Below are 17,756 nucleotides of genomic sequence, written 5' to 3' on the forward strand. Positions count from 1 at the left end.
ACAGTGTATTTCCCGGTTACTCGGTAGAGGGAGCCACTCGCTGCGCCCGTCTGTAGCGCATGCGCTTCCGCGTTATCGTCCCCGACCAGGAAGCCGGAGGCCTTTCGCACCACAGTCTGCGACATGGTGAGATAAAACTTTCCGGCTTCTGACAGTAATCCATCCTTAAACATCACCTTTTCTGTTATAATCATTCTACATTTACACCCACATACCAGTTGTTTCATGTTATACAAAATAAATTCCCCCAGTATTGTCAGAGAAAAGTTCACAGGAGCGTAATGTAACGTTATTTGACGGATAAATAAGTGCATCTTCAGTCTGTGTTGCTATATAGATGTTCTGTCACAAGTGGGGAGTTTGTGCACCATGATCCAGGAAGATGGGAAACTGTTCCTTGTTTACGTGGCTGACTACATGGTTGGAGGGGATGCTAGCTGGCTAAACTGCATAGTTATTAGATTGTTTGCCAGATAGTGGTTCTCAGAAAGTTAAACGGCAAACTAGGCAGGCACCGATTAGGCGAGAATGGATGGAAACGAGCGTTGCCGGTGTGATGGTAACCAGCCCGCAATCTGCGCCATCCACTACTCTCATACAACCTGAGATTCATCACTGAAGCATCGTCTTCGCCATCTACCTGTATGTCAGCTGCCCGGTCCCCTCCCCCACGGCTGTCTGAGGGTCGCCGGTGATCGGTGGCGATCTGATGTTAAACCCGGTGTAACGGGACGTTTCTCCCGATCGGTGTCTTTCAGGCTCGGGGACCGAAGAAGCACCTGAAGCGCGTGGCAGCGCCGAAGCACTGGATGCTGGATAAGCTGACCGGGGTGTTCGTAAGTGTCCGGGGGTGTTCGTAAGTGTCCGGGGTGTTCGTAAGTGTCCGGGGGTGTTCGTAAGTGTCCGGGGTGTTCGTAAGTGTCCGGGGTGTTCGTAAGTGTCCGGGGAACTGTACACAAAGAAGCCATCGGGATGCGTGTCTTCTCTTAAACTGATCTGTGGAAGTAGCTGACTGCCATTCAAGTTTGCGGTTCATATATTTCAGTACTAGTGTTTGCAACATTGTTTCACAGGGGCGAAATATTTTCTTTGAGTAACTGTTACCCGTTTTGGAAAAGGGAATGTTGAAAGAGATTGGTTTGCAATCAAAACGGTTAAATCAGATACTCCTATCCAGGTTAGTTATCTTCACGTCATTTTGTTTATGTGTTTGTAGAGGTGAGCGTTTACCTAAGTGATCAGGTCGTAACTCCAGGGGATGACAGCTGGCTGTGCTCCACAGAGAGTTCTAATCTGAATTTTTGCCATCATGAAATCATATTCCCAGGCCAATGTAATATTTGCTTTGGAAAAAAGGGGGAACAGGCCAAACTGCCATTTGGTGTCTTAAAACAAATTAGCAAGAAGAAAACCCAGTGTCAGGAATGAGACTGTTTTGCTGTGGAAACTTGTAATACAACATTTTAAGCTGATGTGATTTTTGGAGAAATGGCAGAATGCCAGCTGTCTTTCCAACCCCTCGAATGTGAAATTAGTAATAAAATAGCAAACCTGGGTATGGGTCCTGGGGTTATTCAAATGTTTGATTTGACCATTAGATTCATATGCTTCATAATTTACAAAAACATATTTAATTTTTATCATCATGAGTCCCTGCATAACATGACTCGGTGTTGATATTCATTTTCACAGCTGAGAGCTTGAGCAGGTGCACATATCGGCTGTGTTTCCTTTGGAAATAACTGAAGTTTCCCAGAGTGCTTAGCAGTTTTGGGGAGAAAGTGTTGTCTGATGTTGGAATGTTTGATCTCAGGCTCCAGAGGAAATGAAATTTGTTGACATTTGCAGTCTGTGGTGTGTGCATGAGTGAGGGAGGCATATGCTTTGGGAGAGTAGCGTATTTTGGATATTTTAATTGCCTCATGCCTGTCAGTGATTTACAGGACATGGTACACTATATGGACAAAAGTATTTGGCCACACCTGTTTTTCAGGGTTTGGGCTAGGCCCCTTATCTCCAGTGAAGGGCAATCTTAATGCTTCAGCATACCAAGACATTTTGGACAATGCTATGCTTCCAACTTTGTGGCAACAATTTGGGGAAGGCCCTTTTCTATTCCAACCTGACTGTGCCCCAGTGCACAAAGCAAGGACTATAAAGATATGACTTGATGAGTTTGGTGTGGAAGAACTTGACTGGTCCGCACAGAGCCCTGACCTCAACCCCATCCAGCACCTTTGGGATGAACTGGAACGGAGATTGCGAGCCAGGCCTTCTCATCCAACATCAGTGCCTGACCTCATAAATGCTCTACAGAATGAATGGGCACAAATTCCCACAGAAACACTCCAAGATCTTGTGGAAAGCCTTCCAAGAAGAGTGGAAGCTGTTATAGCTGCAAAAGGGGGACCAACTCCATATTAAAGTATATGTATTTGAATACAATGTCATTACAATGTAAAGGTCAGGCATCTGAATACTTTTGTCCACACAGTGTATCTTAACCCATTATGGAAGCCTCGGTGGTCCATCGCTGGTGTGCGCTGTGTTTCTGGCGCCCCCTGCTGTGTTTAACCCCGCTTTGCGGCTGTTCGCAGGCTCCCCGGCCCTCCACCGGCCCCCACAGGCTGAGAGAGTGCCTCCCCCTCATCATCTTCCTGCGCAACCGGCTGAAGTACGCCCTGACCGGCGACGAGGTCAAGAAGATCTGCATGCAGAGGTTCATCAAGATCGACGGCAAGGTCCGCACCGACGTCACCTACCCCACGGGCTTCATGGGTGAGTGACAGACAGTGGCCCCGCCCCTGGAGTGCAGAGCGTCGCAGGTGAACCTGACCTTCCGTGTGGCTGCGCGGCTGCATTGCTGCAGTGTCGCAGGGGTTTGGGGGGGGGGGGGGGGGCTGTAACTCCGGGAGACACAGTGACAGCAGCTGATGCCCTGCTGCTGTTTCCGGTTCCTCTGCGTCTCTTTGCTGTGGTTCGAGTCTCTGTTAAACTCCCAGCATGCTGTGAGGTGTGTGTGTTTGTGGCCTTGGGCTTCTGTTCTGCTGTTGAATGGTGGTTTTGTGGGTTTCCAGCTGCTTCACTTTTCCAAAGGAATGGGCTTCAGGAGGACTGGGCTGCTCATAGACTGCGGTTTCTGAGTGTATTTACTCAATGCTTATTTTCCATTGGCTTAGGGGCCTAACTGTTCTCAGGAGTCTGTACTTACCTGTGCTTAGGCTGTTCCAGGACCAGCTTCATTAAGTCCCTAGGCAGGTTGGTGGCAGTCTGAGTGGAAATTAGGGTTTTAATAAGAGGCTGTGTCAGCGAGGGGCTCCTCTAACCCGGCTCTGGGCTGCAGTGGACAGGGCTGTTTGTCATGGTACTGAGAAGGTGTCCTGCTGCCAAAGTGGCTTCTAGTGTCAGTGTGTGCTGATTTCAGTGTGCTGTGTTTGGGATTTCAGTGTGCTGTGTTTGGGATTTCAGTGTGCTGTGTTTGGGATTTTAGTGTGCTGTGTTTGGGATTTCAGTGTGCTGTGTTTGGGATTTCAGTGTGCACTGTGTTGTGTCTTGGCTGCAGATGTGATTGGCTGCATTGTGTCTTGGCTGCAGATGTGATTGGCTGTGTTGTGTTGGCTGCAGATGTGATTGGCTGTGTTGTGTCTTGGCTGCAGATGTGATTGGCTGTGTTGTGTGCTTGCTGCAGATGTGATCAGCATTGAGAAGACCGGAGAGCACTTTCGCCTGATCTACGATGTCAAGGGCCGCTTCACGGTTCACCGCATCACGGCAGAGGAAGCCAAGGTGAGCTTGGGTTCGAGGGTCCCGGGGCAGAGCAGCGTGTCACAACAGAACACAGGGGGAAGGCCACACAGCACCTCTGTGCTTCTAGGGGGTATCAGAGGTGCAGACAGCTTTGTATTTTCTTCACATTATTCCAGTGTTAGCAGCTAGTTATCAAGTGTGGCTTTGCACAGCAGGAGCACTTTGGGATTTGAACCCATAACCTTTCAGCTCCAGCACTGCACACTGCACACCAGTCACGGTGGCTGGTTTTGAAAGGGATTTGAAATGTTGTTTTCACCTTTACCCGCTGTACCTGCAGTACAAACTGTGTAAGGTGAAGAAGATCATCATCGGCACCAAGGGCATCCCGCACCTGGTGACGCATGACGCCCGCACCATCCGCTATCCCGACCCCCTCATCAAGGTGAACGACACCGTCCGCATCGACCTGGACAGCGGCAAGATCACAGAGTTCATCAAGTTTGACACAGGTGAGCGAGAACGGGACCTACCTGTCTCCTTCGCCTTCCGCCCGGGTGTTTTCGGGCTCGACTGTCCCACGTTGTGGCTCACCTGGTCTCGTGGGTGTGTCCTCTCTCAGGTAACCTGTGCGTGGTGACGGGGGGCGCCAACTTGGGCCGAATTGGCGTGATTACCAACCGGGAGAGACACCCCGGGTCCTTCGACGTGGTGCATGTGAAGGACAGCACTGGCAACAGCTTCGCCACCCGGCTGTCCAACATCTTTGTCATCGGCAAGGTGAGCCGCCTGCAGGCGGTACCCAGAAGCCCCTGCTGTCTCTAAAGGGCAGAATACAGTGTGCAATGCAGTGACTAGCAGTGGCCTTGACCTCTAATAATCATAATGTCTTTGTACAGTGCTTCTCACAGTGCTTCACAAACTCGCGCAGAGAGAGATATTTCTATGTAGGAATAAAACCAGCAAACAGAAGTAAATGTCACTTGAACAAAGGAAATTACAAAAAGATGGATTTTTAAAAGAATATCTAAACATGTTTAGAAGTCTTCAGAGATGTAAAGGTGTGTTCCTAATCGACCTGTCCCCGTGTCCCCCGTCCCTCCATTCCTCTGCCCCTCTGCCCCCCTCTCCCCCTGTCCCCCTCGTCCCTCTGCCCCCCCAGGGGAGTAAACCGTGGGTGTCCCTGCCGCGGGGGAAGGGGATCCGGCTCACCATAGCGGAGGAGAGAGACCGCAGACTGGCTTCCAAGCAGGGCAGCAGCTGAGGCCGGACAGGGCAGAAATAAAGCAGTGTTTACAGAACAGACGCCTCCCGGCTCTCTGTCCCCGGGGGAGAGGAGGGAGGGTGGGGGGGAGGTGGCGGGAGGAGTGTCGGGGGGGGGGTGGCGGGAGGAGTGTCGGGGGGAGTTTGTTGGGAGCCTCCTGAAGGCCTGGCTCCAGCAGGATGAACACTGTGTTAGAAGGCTTAAAGGAGACTGACCTGGGGTCAGTGTCCACCCACCGGAGAGAGGTATTCAGACAGCCACTGTTTGGCTACAGCTGGACTGCTACAGTGCATGTGGGTCTGAGTGAAAATAAGATGCGTTTATAGCCTCAGATGCAGTTAGACCGGAGGGGTGTGAGCTGGCAACCCCTTTCCTCTCACTGCAGTTGAACCACCAGCAACCACAGCCGTATGAATGCACAGCCGACTGAAAAAGCCACATGTGGTAACAGCACATTCCGCCTGTACTGTGTGGTCTGCGTCGTTGGGTCTGTACCATTGTGTAGTGGCTAGTTCTCTTTTTCCATAGTGTGTCATTCTCTTTCAGCTGGTTAGCGTGCAGAGAAGGCCCAGGGAGCTCCTCCCACACAGCACGCAGTGTCTGCGTGTGGCTGAGCATGTTCAGCATGTGCCTCTGAAACCGTCTCCATCTGCACTGAGCCCGCTGCTCTGCTGCTGCAGGGACGCAGCCAATCACAGCAGAGCCACCCGCTCTGACCTCACCTGCCGGACACAGCGATGCCCTGACGGCATCGAGTTCCAGGCAGCCAATCACAGCAGAGCCACCCGCTCTGACCTCACCTGCCGGACACAGCGATGCCCCGACTGCATCGAGTTCCAGGCAGCCAATCACAGCAGAGCCACCCGCTCTGACCTCACCTGCCGGACACAGTGATGCCCCGGTGTGACCTGAGTCCAGCACTTTTACATGCGTTCATCACTGGAAATCACTGGCATTTTAAACACACACAGGCACACCGCTGCCCCTAAGTTACATCATTTTAATGAAATGCCAGTGCAGTTAATTTGGATCCACTGCCCTACGCAATGTTGATATCATACATTTTATTTGCATTTGTGTGTGTGTGTGTGTGTGTGTGTGTGTCGGAGAGAGACAGAGAGAGAGAGAGAGAGAGAGAGAGAGAGAGAGAGAGAGAATATGAGCTGTGTATTTTTTGACACTTTTATTCAAAGCGACTTAGAAGTGAGGTAGAGTACAACAAAAGCGAAAGCCATACATGGAGTCACAATATTAGAAGTGCTGCATGATCAAGTTTCAGTAGTTGGCCAGACAAGGTACAAGTGCATTAAACCAATAAATGTGAAGGACAGAAAGTGCTTTAGGTGGCAGTGATCCAGGTGATCCAGGTGTGCATGGAAGAGCAGTGTCTTCAGATGTTTCTTGAGGATGGTGAGGGGCTCAGCAGAACGGGTGAAGTGTGGAAGATAATTCCCCCATCGGGGGGACAATGGCAGAGATCACTATCACTGGATAGTGATTTACTGCCGCGGTGTGATGGGACCACCAGACGCCGTTTGGAAGCAGAGCGCAGCAGTCGGGAGGGAACATAGACTTGTAGTAGAGCGTTCAGGTAGGTAGGTGCAGTTTTGCTGATTGTATGAGGCCTGTTTGAGTGTATGTTAGGTTGGCGTGCGGTGTTGGTTCATCTGAGTTTGTATTGGATTGTGTGTGTGTGTGTGTGTGTCTGTACGAGGGAGTATGTGAATGTGTATTAGGTCTGTGTGTGGGTTGTATGTGAGAGAGTGCATGTGTATTGGGTCAGTGTGTGTGTGGGAGAGAGAGGGAGAACTGTGTATTAGGTCTGTGTAGGGGGTGTGTATTAGGTGTGTGTGTGAGAGAGAGAGAGAGAGCGCTGTACTCAGTGCCATATGGAAGCTGCTGGGTCCCAGGCTTCTCTCCCTGCAGTCTGACAGTGTGAGAATCTCAGGCTGTGATCACACAGCCAGCAGGAGCGCTGCCTCATACTCTGCCACAGGCAGGGGTTATTACAGGACACGCTGCCATCGGGGCTGCCTGGAGACAGGGAAGGGCGCGCAGGTGATCAGAGCTACCTGGACACAGGGAAGGGCGCGCAGGTGTAGTGGGCCGTGCCAGGTGAGACATGATAAAATGTCCTCAGTGTTTTGGTGTGCGTTCAGTGGTTCCTCAGCTCGATATGCGCTTACACAGCAGAGATGGCGTTGTCTGTGGCACTGCTGGTTGGCACAGAGTTTTTAGGGAAGCTTTATTAGCAGTAAAAGGTGTTTATATCCCGTGGGTTGGGTGAAGGCGCCCTGTAAACACTCCGATCCTTTATTCGCCTACTTACTGGCTGCTGCAGTAATAGCATCTCACCACTAGAGGGCAAACAGGTTGGCGCAACATTCGCAGTCAGCGTGACGGTGGCTGTTTCGTTTCGTTACAGTAGTTGCTTTGTAAACCTTCATTCGGGGAAGAATAAGTTTTAAATGTCCATTAATTCGGCTAGATACTTACTGATGCAGTTCAGGGTCAACGCCCACAACAAGGTCTAAACTACCCGCATTGACCATCAATTGAATTTACAACCTTCCGGTTTCCCAGTCATTCATAAAGTGCTGATATTACCTTATGTAAATAATTTTTAAAAGAATGTTATACATACGGCATACAAGGTGCAGTGCTTCACTGGAGAAGTATTCGGTATGAGTGTGCGGGATATCAGATCTTAATGCTGCGTCGCCAAAGATCTCGGGTTTTCAGAGAGCACAACCCAAGCTGCTGTGTTTGTCTTGGGAAAAGTTTGCTCCCTGTAATCTGAGTTTCGTTTCACAAGACAACGCAGATCTGCCCTGGGTTCGGACGTTTGCTTTGAAAATGAAATATGAGATTCTCCAGACCGGCCTCATTTCCTCGGATGCGTTGATTATGTGTTCTGGATAGAAAACATGACTGGAATATGATTATGAGGGCTGGCACGCGAAGACCGTATACAAGACTCTATACAGTTAATGCAAAAATAAACCAAATCAGTCCTCACAATGAAACTAAATGTCTTTATGTGGTGACAAAATACAAATAGCTACTTTAAAGGTAATTTAATTTGTAATTAACCCCGAAAGCTGCTGTTATAAAAAGTAATTTTGACACAACTGATTTATGTCATGTAAGCGCTCGGAGTGTACCTGTGGCCAGAGAGGCTGACGTCAGGTCACAACAGAAGCACGTGTGGAAGTCAGCGGGAGATTTATGCGCGCTCCCGCAGCCGATCCCCGCATCAGTTCTCCGCTTTGAAGGGATGCGTGGAACACGAGAACTCCGTGCAGCGGAGCGTTAATCACGATGCAAAGAGGGAACAGAAAGTGCAAAGTAGCACCAAGCCGTGCCGAGGTTCCACAGTGATACAGAAACTGAGAGCGAAGCGCCCGCGGTCTCGCGTCAAGCGCGATCATTTCAGGGAGGCGTGTTGGGGAGAAGAAAATGCCTTTTTGTAAAAGAACAATCGTCCCCAAATATGTATGTAAGGATGACCCGAAGACCCAAGGCATCGTTTTCACGGACCTGGTGGATGTGTGCGGGTTTGCCCTGCGCTCCGTGCTCCGGCAGCTTTCGGACCTGTCCCGGCAGTCTGTCAGCATCCTGGAGGAGCTGGAAGGCGAACTCGTGTCCATTTGTCATCGCTCCGGAACGCTGGAGAGCAAAGTTATAAACCTGCAAAGACACGTTCTGGCTTTGGCCACCAAGCCACCACCAACAAGTAAGCATCTCAAAAAATTGAGAAGCTCGTCCGCGGCTTCATTTTGTTGCTTTCGTTTAGCCTGATGTCAGTCTTTGTTCGTGTATATTATTTAATTTAATCTGAATTCATTTGAAATGCCAGAGTGTTCTGTGTTCGTAGGTGCACGAAGGGAGGTTGACAAACACCAGTGACTTTGTCAGATTTGTGGGTTGATTCCTGTGGCAGGTTTTGGTGAATTACTAGAAATTTATAAAAGCATTTACTTAACTGGAGTTCATCACACTGTAAAAAAAATCTGTATCAACTGCTAGAAAACGCAGTGTTACAATGTTATATAAATATTTGAAAAGTATTTTTCTGCAATAATTGTTGTTCTTTAATTGTCACAATTCAAAAAGTTGAAACTGACAGTCTCTGTCCACGCGCACTACTGGCCCAAAATATGGCTTTGTTCAGGTCACATACATTTGGAGAGGGATTCTGTTCGATATTTACAGCCTCGCAACACTGGAGTTGTTCATTCAACATTCACTCAAAAATAATCCAGGGTGTGTCACATAAAGACAAACTGGTCACCGATTTTTATTGTCTATAGTCTCAGTTGATTTTTTGTTTCGGCAAAGATGCGCAATTATCATGATATGCGCATTGCACGGGCAAATCCCCGCGAAGCGCTGAAAATAACAGCAGCCATGGTGAGGCCGCAGGCCTTCCCTTCCTCCTGCCATACACGACCCTTTATCTCTACGCTGCTGTCCTCCCTGTGCTGTGGCCAGTGCTGCCTGTGACCTCAGGCCAAGCATGAGGCTGCCAGAAGGAGCCGCTCGGTCTGCGCAGAGATTCAGGAGAGGACAGAATTTAGCAGAGCGCACAGGTTAGGAGTCTTTATTGCTGTAGCGCCGTGGCTGATTTATATCGCCTCTGTTATTGGATTGCGCTCTTAGTAAATTCCATGTCGCAGCGTGTGTTTTTTGTTCGCCCTTCTCCAGAGAGACATCAGTGAAATGAGTCCATCATTTACGCTGAAAGCGTGTTTATGAGGATCGCTGCCGTTTCCAGGAGCCCCGAGCGGACTCGCTCACAGGCAGCGATACCCAGCGCGAAGCATGACGTCATCCACCTGACTCGCGCTATCTGGCAGTGGTAATTCCTCCATGATAACCTAGTGACTGTGATGTGTGGTAGCGTGTGTACTTGGCTTCCCTTAGTTTCTAGGCTGTCTAATCAGGTTGCACAAGTTAACTTGTGGTCGAGCTTGCATGGTGTGATGCTCACACTCGCTGGTCTGGGAGTGTTGTTAGCCTGGTCTGACACTGTTGTTCCTTCAACTTGAATGGACACACTTCCGTTGTGCTGGAAATCACTCTGGATAGGAGTGTCTGCTAAATGAATGTAGCACAATGTAATGTGATGTTATAATATTTCTGTTATTGTGTTTCCACATCAGAACTGTGAAGGTGAAGCGCATTGGGGGCAGGTCTAGTGAGAGGGTGGAAATGACTGACCAGCATCACAGGAAGTGAAAAGTGGCCAATCACATAGCAGGGAAAAATCACGGGGCAACAGACATTCAGGTGGTGTGGAAGACACCTCGCCAACTACAACAGAAAAGAATACTTGCGGGACCGACAAACACAAAGATGATTGATTCCTGTCCTTGTTGCAAGGTTCATTTGGGCAGAGTATAGGTGCATGCTCCTATCCCATCAGCCCTGGGTAGAAGCCGCCCCTGTTAGGTAGCCATGGTAATAACACTGGCCATCTCGGCCACGCCTCTCTGAGCTTGAGGGGTTGTGCCTGCTGCTAACCCCCAGGGTGTGTGTGTGTGTGTGTGTGTGTGTGTGTGTGTGGGTGAGGGGGGGTGGGGGGGGGGGGGGTTGTGGTAGTCCATCCAATATGATCTCCTCTGCTCATTATAGCAACCATCACCATAGAGACAGTCACCTAGGTACTACAACAAAGTGATTGTTGAATTCATACAAAGACACATGAAGACTCCTCATTCATTTCCTTTACTTGTGTGTATGTGTATATGCATATTTTATGTGTGTGTGTGTGTGTGTGTGTGTGTGTGTGTGCGTATGTGTATATGCGTATTTTGTGTGTGTGTGTGGGTGGCCAAAGAAAACATATCCTCCATCTGTTTCCACAACTTTGCCAGTTATTTTTCTCGCACAAGAGTTTGTCAGGCCTGGCCACCTCTTCATATTATCCTCGCAATTCTTTAATGTAGCTGTACGAGGGAGATTTCTGCTGCCAGTGCCAGAGTTTACATCACCACTAAGATGTGGAAAGTGAGCTGTGATGTTGCTAATTGCTTTTCTCACAAATGCAAAATGACATCAGAAATCAGGTACGGTAATTTGGTGAAAACCAAGGAGAAACCTGAATTACATATGCAAAGCATCCTGGGAAAGGTTAAAGGTCAGAGGGAAATCAGAGGTTGCTGGAGATTGAAAGCGTATCTCTTGATACGATCATCACTCCCTGAAACTCACCTGCCACAGGTGTGTGGCTGAGCAATAAACCGGTTTTGTCTGGAGGTTATGTTCAGATGCTGGTGTTATAGAGAGTGTTGTTCAGACTGCCGGAGAGCTGGCAGCGTCCTCACAGTGAAAGCTGCTGTGAGAGAGAGCTGGCTGTGTCCTCACAGTGAAAGCTGCTGTGAGAGAGAGAGAGAGCTGGCTGCTTCCTCACAGTGAAAGCTGCTGTGAGAGAGAGAGAGAGCTGGCTGCTTCCTCACAGTGAAAGCTGCTGTGAGAGAGAGAGAGAGAGAGAGAGCTGGCTGCTTCCTCACAGTGAAAGCTGCTGTGAGAGAGAGAGAGAGCTGGCTGTGTCCTCACAGTGAAAGCTGCTGTGAGAGAGAGAGAGAGCTGGCTGCTTCCTCACAGTGAAAGCTGCTGTGAGAGAGAGAGAGAGCTGGCTGCTTCCCCACAGTGAAAGCTGCTGTGAGAGAGAGAGAGAGCTGGCTGCTTCCTCACAGTGAAAGCTGCTGTGAGAGAGAGAGAGAGAGAGAGAGAGAGAGAGAGAGAGCTGGCAGCGTCCTCACAGTGAAAGCTGCTGTGTGAGAGAGAGAGAGCTGGCTGCGTCCTCACAGTGAAAGCTGCTGTGAGAGAGAGAGAGAGAGAGAGAGAGAGAGAGAGCTGGCTGTGTCCTCACAGTGAAAGCTGCTGTGAGAGAGAGAGAGAGCTGGCTGCTTCCTCACAGTGAAAGCTGCTGTGAGAGAGAGAGAGAGCTGGCTGCTTCCTCACAGTGAAAGCTGCTGTGAGAGAGAGAGAGAGAGAGAGAGAGAGAGAGAGCTGGCAGCGTCCTCACAGTGAAAGCTGCTGTGTGAGAGAGAGAGAGAGAGAGAGAGAGAGAGAGAGAGAGAGAGAGAGCTGGCTGCGTCCTCACAGTGAAAGCTGCTGTGAGAGAGAGAGAGAGAGAGAGAGAGAGAGAGAGAGCTGCGTCCAGTGTGGTCTTTGTGTTCTGTGTGTGGTCTGTGTGTGGTTTGTGTGTTCTGTGTGTGGTCTGTGTGTGGTTTGTGTGTTCTGTGTGTGGTCTGTGTGTGGTTTGTGTGTGGTCTGTGTGTGATTTGTGTGTTCTGTGTGTGTTCTGTGTGTGGTCTGTGTGTGGTTTGTGTGTGGTCTGTGTGTGGTCTTTGTGTTCTGTGTGTGGTCTGTGTGTGGTTTGTGTGTGGTCTTTGTGTGGTTTGTGTGTTCTGTGTGTGGTCTGTGTGTATTCTGTGTGTGGTTTGTGTGTGGTTTGTGTGTGGTTTGTGTGTGTTCTGTGTGTGGTCTGTGTGTGGTTTGTGTGTGTTCTGTGTGTGGTCTGTGTGTGGTCTGTGTGTGTTGTCTGTGTGTGGATTGTGTGTGTTCTGTGTGTGGTCTGTGTGTGGTCTGTGTGTGGTCTGTGTGTGTTCTGTGTGTGTTCTGTGTGTGGTCTGTGTGTGTTCTGTGTGTGGTCTGTGTGTGTTCTGTGTGTGTTCTGTGTGTGTTCTGTGTGTATTCTGTGTGTGGTCTGTGTGTGGTCTGTGTGGGGGATCTAAATACAGGCGTCGCAGTGCTGTGCAGCTCCTCTCTCATGGTCAGTCTTATCGGGCGCTCTGATTGGATGTTCCTGTTGCTTCCAGCAGGTGTAGCGGGTGGGGGGCGTAGAGACCTGCTGGCTGCTCTGCTCTCTTTCACCGTGTGTGTGTTATTAACTCTTTGTTTGCTTCACAGACATTCCTGCCAGGGAGCAGAGGATTTACTGACGCTGCGGAGGTTAAGGTTGCCAGTGCCAATGGGATTTCAACCTGCAGCCTTCCGGTTCCAAGATCACTTCAGTGACCTGAACTCCGTACTGGGTTCTTATGTGCACTGAGGTGCTGTAGCTCAACAGCAGCATTACAGGTTTCAAATGAAATAACCATCTGAGGCAAAGTAAAAGCACTCTTCATTATACTGCAGTATACATCATTAAAATGCACTGTTAAGTACAGCATGAATACATGTTGGTGAATATGTATGTAAAAAGGAGGCCAGGGTTGCCAGATTGAGATGCTGAGAGAGGGAACTGTTGCCAGATTGTAAGCGTGCCCATGTTAGCAGCGCACGTTGTGAGCTCGTGTGTCTCGGGTTTCTGCTTTTAATGAAAACAAACTCGGTGCATGCCGTGCGTCTGCGGCGGTCTTGGCTGTAGCCCTGCTGTGATTGGCTGGAGTCACAGAGATGACACTGTCCCGCTCCTGCTCGGTGTGAGAGCAGATTACTCATTCCTTGCTCTCCACGGCCCCACCTCCACCCTCTGGCCCTGTGACATGCAAAGGTGGAGTGGTGCATTGTGGGAAACAAAATGGCCTGCAGGCAGTCAGCTTTCAGAGTGCAGGTGCTGTGTGTGGATGTCAGGTTGCTTTCAGAGCTCAGGTGCTGTGTGTGGATGTCAGGTTGCTTTCAGAGCTCAGGTGCTGTGTGTGGATGTCAGGTTGCTTTCAGAGCTCAGGTGCTGTGTGTGGATGTCAGGTTGCTTTCAGAGTGCAGGTGCTGTGTGTGGATGTCAGGTTGCTTTCAGAGCTCAGGTGCTGTGTGTGGATGTCAGGTTGCTTTCAGAGCTCAGGTGCTGTGTGTAGATGTCAGGCTGTGAAAGGTCGGCACGACTGAAGGATGATATTTGTGTTGTTACTTTCCTCTCTGCGTGGCATCTCAGGACATGTTGTTTGTGAGTGATGTCATGTTTTGCTGTGGAGACGTGTCACTGATGGCAGCGGTGGGCATCGTGCCATCAGGGTGTGGCGCAGGGGAGGGGGGTCCTCTGGCACCTCTCGCCCTCCTCCTGTCGGGACAGAAAGCCAGCTCTGTGGCAGCCAGGAACAGGAGGAGGGGAGGGGTTTGGAGTGATATTCACAGAGCTGGCAGCAGCGTCACGCTGTGAGAGCTCTTATATAATAACAGCTTTTTAAAAACGCAAGTCAGGAGATGGCGGATATGTTGGCCGTCTTAACCGCCAGGTAATATTTACTCCCGTCTGCTTCCTTCCATGTTTATGACTTTCAGCCTCGCTGAAGACAGGGCAGTGTGTAGCTGTTTTCTGTGAAACCTTACACAGTGTGAACAACATTTTCCGCACCACATTCTTCCTGTGCTTCTTTTACTGTTTCCGCATGTATCGTAACTGCTGTGTTGCCCTGGCAGTGGTTGTGACTGTGAGCCTCTCGTTCTCAGAGCAGCTTTTCTCCTCCATGCTCTCTCTGTCACCTCACTTTCTCTCCTCTCGTCCGTCTCTGTGAAGGCTTGCTCTCCTCTCGTCCGTCTCTGTGAAGGCTTGCTCTCCTCTCGTCCGTCTCTGTGAACGCTGCTTCATACCTGAAACATGTCAGATGGGGTGGCTTCTGTGAAAGACCAAAGCTGCTGCAGCTTGAAAGTCCGTCTCCACAGCAATCAGTCACAGAATAAACTTCACCGTGTGTGTGTCTGAGGTTTGAGTTTGCCTGCTGCGGGCGCTGATCTTTGGGGCGTGGCTTTTCTGTGTCTTTATGTTGTACGGAGACAGTCATCGACTGTGCAGTTTAAATCTGTCAGAGATTGTAACCTTCTATAACCCGGATCAGTTAACCTGCTCTGAGCAGTACTGGCCTCACTGCCTATTCCGGCATGATGCTCTGAGCAGCTCCTCTGACATCCCTGCTCAGTGTGACCCTCTGGGAAAACGCCCTGAATTCTCCCACAGCTGCTGTTCAGCTGTTTCATCTCAGGAAGGTTTTTTTTTTCAGTTTCCTGCAATTTAGTGCATAACATCCACTCGGAAGCAGTTTATTTCACAATTACATGCAGAAACAATGTAAACACATGAGGGTTTTTTGATGCGGTGGTATCTGTCAGATTGGCAGTAATCCAGGTGAGGGAACTGGTGACGATATCAGGTAAAAAAGGGGGAGACATCAGGTAAAGCAGTCATGTGTGAACAGAGTTTCTTCAAACAAAGGTCTTTTATGTGCTGTTTTTTGAGTAAAGGAAACAGAATAAAGACAAATCTTCCCCCATTTCAGACCCTTCCCACCTGTCTCCTCAATCCACAAGACCCAAAACAATGCACCCCCCCCCCCCACTGCAGGGGGTCTCAAAGAGCCTTCTCTGTACCCTCACCACCCCAGAGAAGCTACGCAAACATTATTATCAATAAGACAAAACAAGATCAATCAACAATAAAAAGTAACACTGGTTCAATCCTGGTAAGGGGACAATCCCAGATAATTAAATGGATAAAGGACATGGGGCAATCAGGCTGTCCAAACTGTCACAGCGACTGCATCAAGTTCTTCAAGTAATCAGTTCATCCAGACAAACAATCACATATATCTCCTACTGCAGTAATAACTAAACTCCGGTTGGATTGTAACTCCGTAGTTATTTAGTAATGAATTCCAGGACAGCCGCCACAGACTTCTGTTTGATTAAAGGTTTTGATTAAAGATGGATATGCAGTTCTCCTTATCGACACTAGAGGTCAGAAAAGAGCAGCAGCTGAGAGCTGAGAGCTGTCCCTGCTTTGGATAGAATGTAGCGATGTTGTCACCATATCACCCCCCCCCCGTGGCTACTGCTATGGCCTTTATGCTGTGTCACTGGGGGTCAGAGGAGAGCTGGAGAAAGAGAGGCGGTGTTTCCACTCCAGCAGGGCTGTCCCCTCTCTCTCCATCTCTCTCATGCTCCCTCTCTCCCCATGTATCTCTGGGTTCTGATGTGTGCAGCAGCACAGAGGAGCTGGTGAGTGGAGTTCCCTCACCTCAGAGCAAATTAATGATGGATCAATGTGCACATACATGTGTGTGTGTGTGTGTGTGTGTTAGAGAGAGAGCATGACTGAATGTGTGTGCATATACATGTGTGTATGTCAGAGAGAGAGAAAGAGTGGGTGTGTGTACATGCATGTGTGTTGTCTTTTAGAAGAGTGTGTGTACATTCTTGTGCATGTGTGTATGTGTGTGTGTGTGTGTATGAGAGTATATGCTTCTACGTGAATGTGTATGTGTGTATACAAGGGCATATGCTTCTATGTGAATGTGTGTGTGTATAGGAGGGTGTATTCCTCTATGTGTTTGTATGTGTGTGTGTGTGTGTTTGTGAGAGAGAGAGAGAGAGAGAGACAATGTGCCTCTCTGTGGGTGTGTGTCACAGGTCACCCCTCAGGTTGGGAGGGTGTTGTGGGCGTTGTGGGTATGTGACCTTCTGCAGAGCCATTACTCAGACTGGGGTGGCAATAATGTGCCTCTCCTCCTCTTGCTCTTTGCTGTCCTCTTTACTCTCCTCTTCTCCTCTCCTCCTCTCCCCTCTCCCCTCTCCTCCTCCTCTCCTCTCCCTTTCCTCTCTCCTCCTCTCTCTCCTCTCCTCCTCTCCTCCTCTCCTCTCCCCTCTCCTCTCCTCCTCTCCTCTCCCCTCTCTCTTCTCTTTACTAGTGTACAGCTGATTTCTGTGTGCGATGGTGCTGTATTAGTCTGTGTGCGATGGTGCTGTATTAGTCTGTGTGCGATGGTGTGCGATGGTGCTGTATTAGTCTGTGTGCGATGGCGCTGTATTAGTCTGTGTGCGATGGTGTGCGATGGTGCTGTATTAGTCTGTGTGCGATGGTGCTGTATTAGTCTGTGTGCGATGGCGCTGTATTAGCTGGAATCTGCAGAAGGCCTTTGACCACAGGTTTGTCTGATGTGGTTTAGACACTGCAGGAGCATCTCTCTCTGTATCACAGAAAAGAAAAGCAGAGCGGGTCACGGGTGGGGTGGTGGAGCTTTGAGGAGATCCTGGAGGTCTGAAACATGTCAGTATGTGTGATCTTTGTGCTGTGATGAGAGCTTTGGGCAGAGCAGGTCACAGGTGGGGTGGTGGAGCTTTGAGGAGATCCTGGAGGTCTGAAACATGTCAGTATGTGTGATCTTTGTGCTGTGGTGAGAGCTTTGGGTAGCAGCTGTGTGCTATTTCTGGGTCCCTGTTATCAGAATGAATACTGACCTCTGACCTCTGACCATTCATTGTCAACCCTAAAGCACAGTTCAATGCTTGTGTTACTTTTTTTGCTTCGCTAACACCCAGTTCAGAGATCAGCAAAATAAAAGTACAAAAATAGTGTTTGTACAGAAGAAATTGCCACATCTGTGTGTAAGTCAGAATCAAGGACAGATCAGGGGATAGTCTCACTGAGAGCTTTCGTTTGGGTCCAGCTCTGAGCCTCGTTAGGATGAGGAGAGAAAGCTGAGTGAATGAAGAGGGAGACTCTCTACGCTGCTGTCAGGTCCCGCACCCTCTCTGTCCTCTGGTAACCCCTACCCTTCCCCTCGCCCCCCCCCCCCCCAGTGTCTCTGCATGTCTGTGGGTGGTGCACAGGAAGTTTGGAGTGTGTGTGGAGTGCAGCGCCGGTGGCCACCAGCAGGGGGCGGGAGGTGAGCAGAGGCCCAGAGGTGATAATTGCTGTTGAGGTGGACAGAGCCGAATCGCAGCACCTGCAGAGAAGCTATTCTTACCTTCATCCTCCAGTGCTGTGGGGCCAACGCTGTGCTTTTATCAGTTCTGTTCACTC

At 49.6% G+C, this 17,756-nt stretch overlaps 2 protein-coding genes across 2 annotated transcripts in view; both read left to right on the plus strand.

Annotated features, from left to right (window-relative positions):
- The first annotated feature begins 31 nt into the window (after positions 1-31).
- On the plus strand, positions 32-5,048 carry LOC118774051 (40S ribosomal protein S4, X isoform-like). Its single transcript, XM_036523163.1, has 7 exons — positions 32-126; positions 759-836; positions 2,598-2,778; positions 3,689-3,786; positions 4,088-4,259; positions 4,370-4,527; positions 4,910-5,048. The coding sequence occupies exons 1-7, from the start codon at positions 124-126 to the stop codon at positions 5,009-5,011; spliced, it is 792 nt and encodes a 263-aa protein (XP_036379056.1). The 5' UTR covers positions 32-123; the 3' UTR covers positions 5,012-5,048.
- Positions 5,049-8,241: 3,193 nt separating this feature from the next.
- Positions 8,242-17,756, plus strand: part of LOC118774033 (NHS-like protein 2) — a 31,252-nt gene continuing 21,737 nt past the window's right edge. Inside the window, exon 1 of the mRNA XM_036523133.1 lies at positions 8,242-8,747. Within this exon, the coding sequence (XP_036379026.1) occupies positions 8,471-8,747 (277 nt within the window). The 5' untranslated portion in view covers positions 8,242-8,470. The remainder of the gene's footprint in view (positions 8,748-17,756) is intronic.

The sequence above is a fragment of the Megalops cyprinoides genome, chromosome 3, assembly GCF_013368585.1.
Source record: "Megalops cyprinoides isolate fMegCyp1 chromosome 3, fMegCyp1.pri, whole genome shotgun sequence".
NCBI classification, from domain to species: Eukaryota; Metazoa; Chordata; class Actinopteri; order Elopiformes; family Megalopidae; genus Megalops; species Megalops cyprinoides.

What these genes read in the sequence shown, in the direction of transcription:
- LOC118774051 (XM_036523163.1), top strand. An exon ending in GTTCATCAAGTTTGACACAG is followed by an intron (nt 4,260 to 4,369) that starts GTGAGCGAGAAC and finishes GTCCTCTCTCAG; the next exon opens with GTAACCTGTGCGTGGTGACG. An exon ending in ACATCTTTGTCATCGGCAAG is followed by an intron (nt 4,528 to 4,909) that starts GTGAGCCGCCTG and finishes CTGCCCCCCCAG; the next exon opens with GGGAGTAAACCGTGGGTGTC.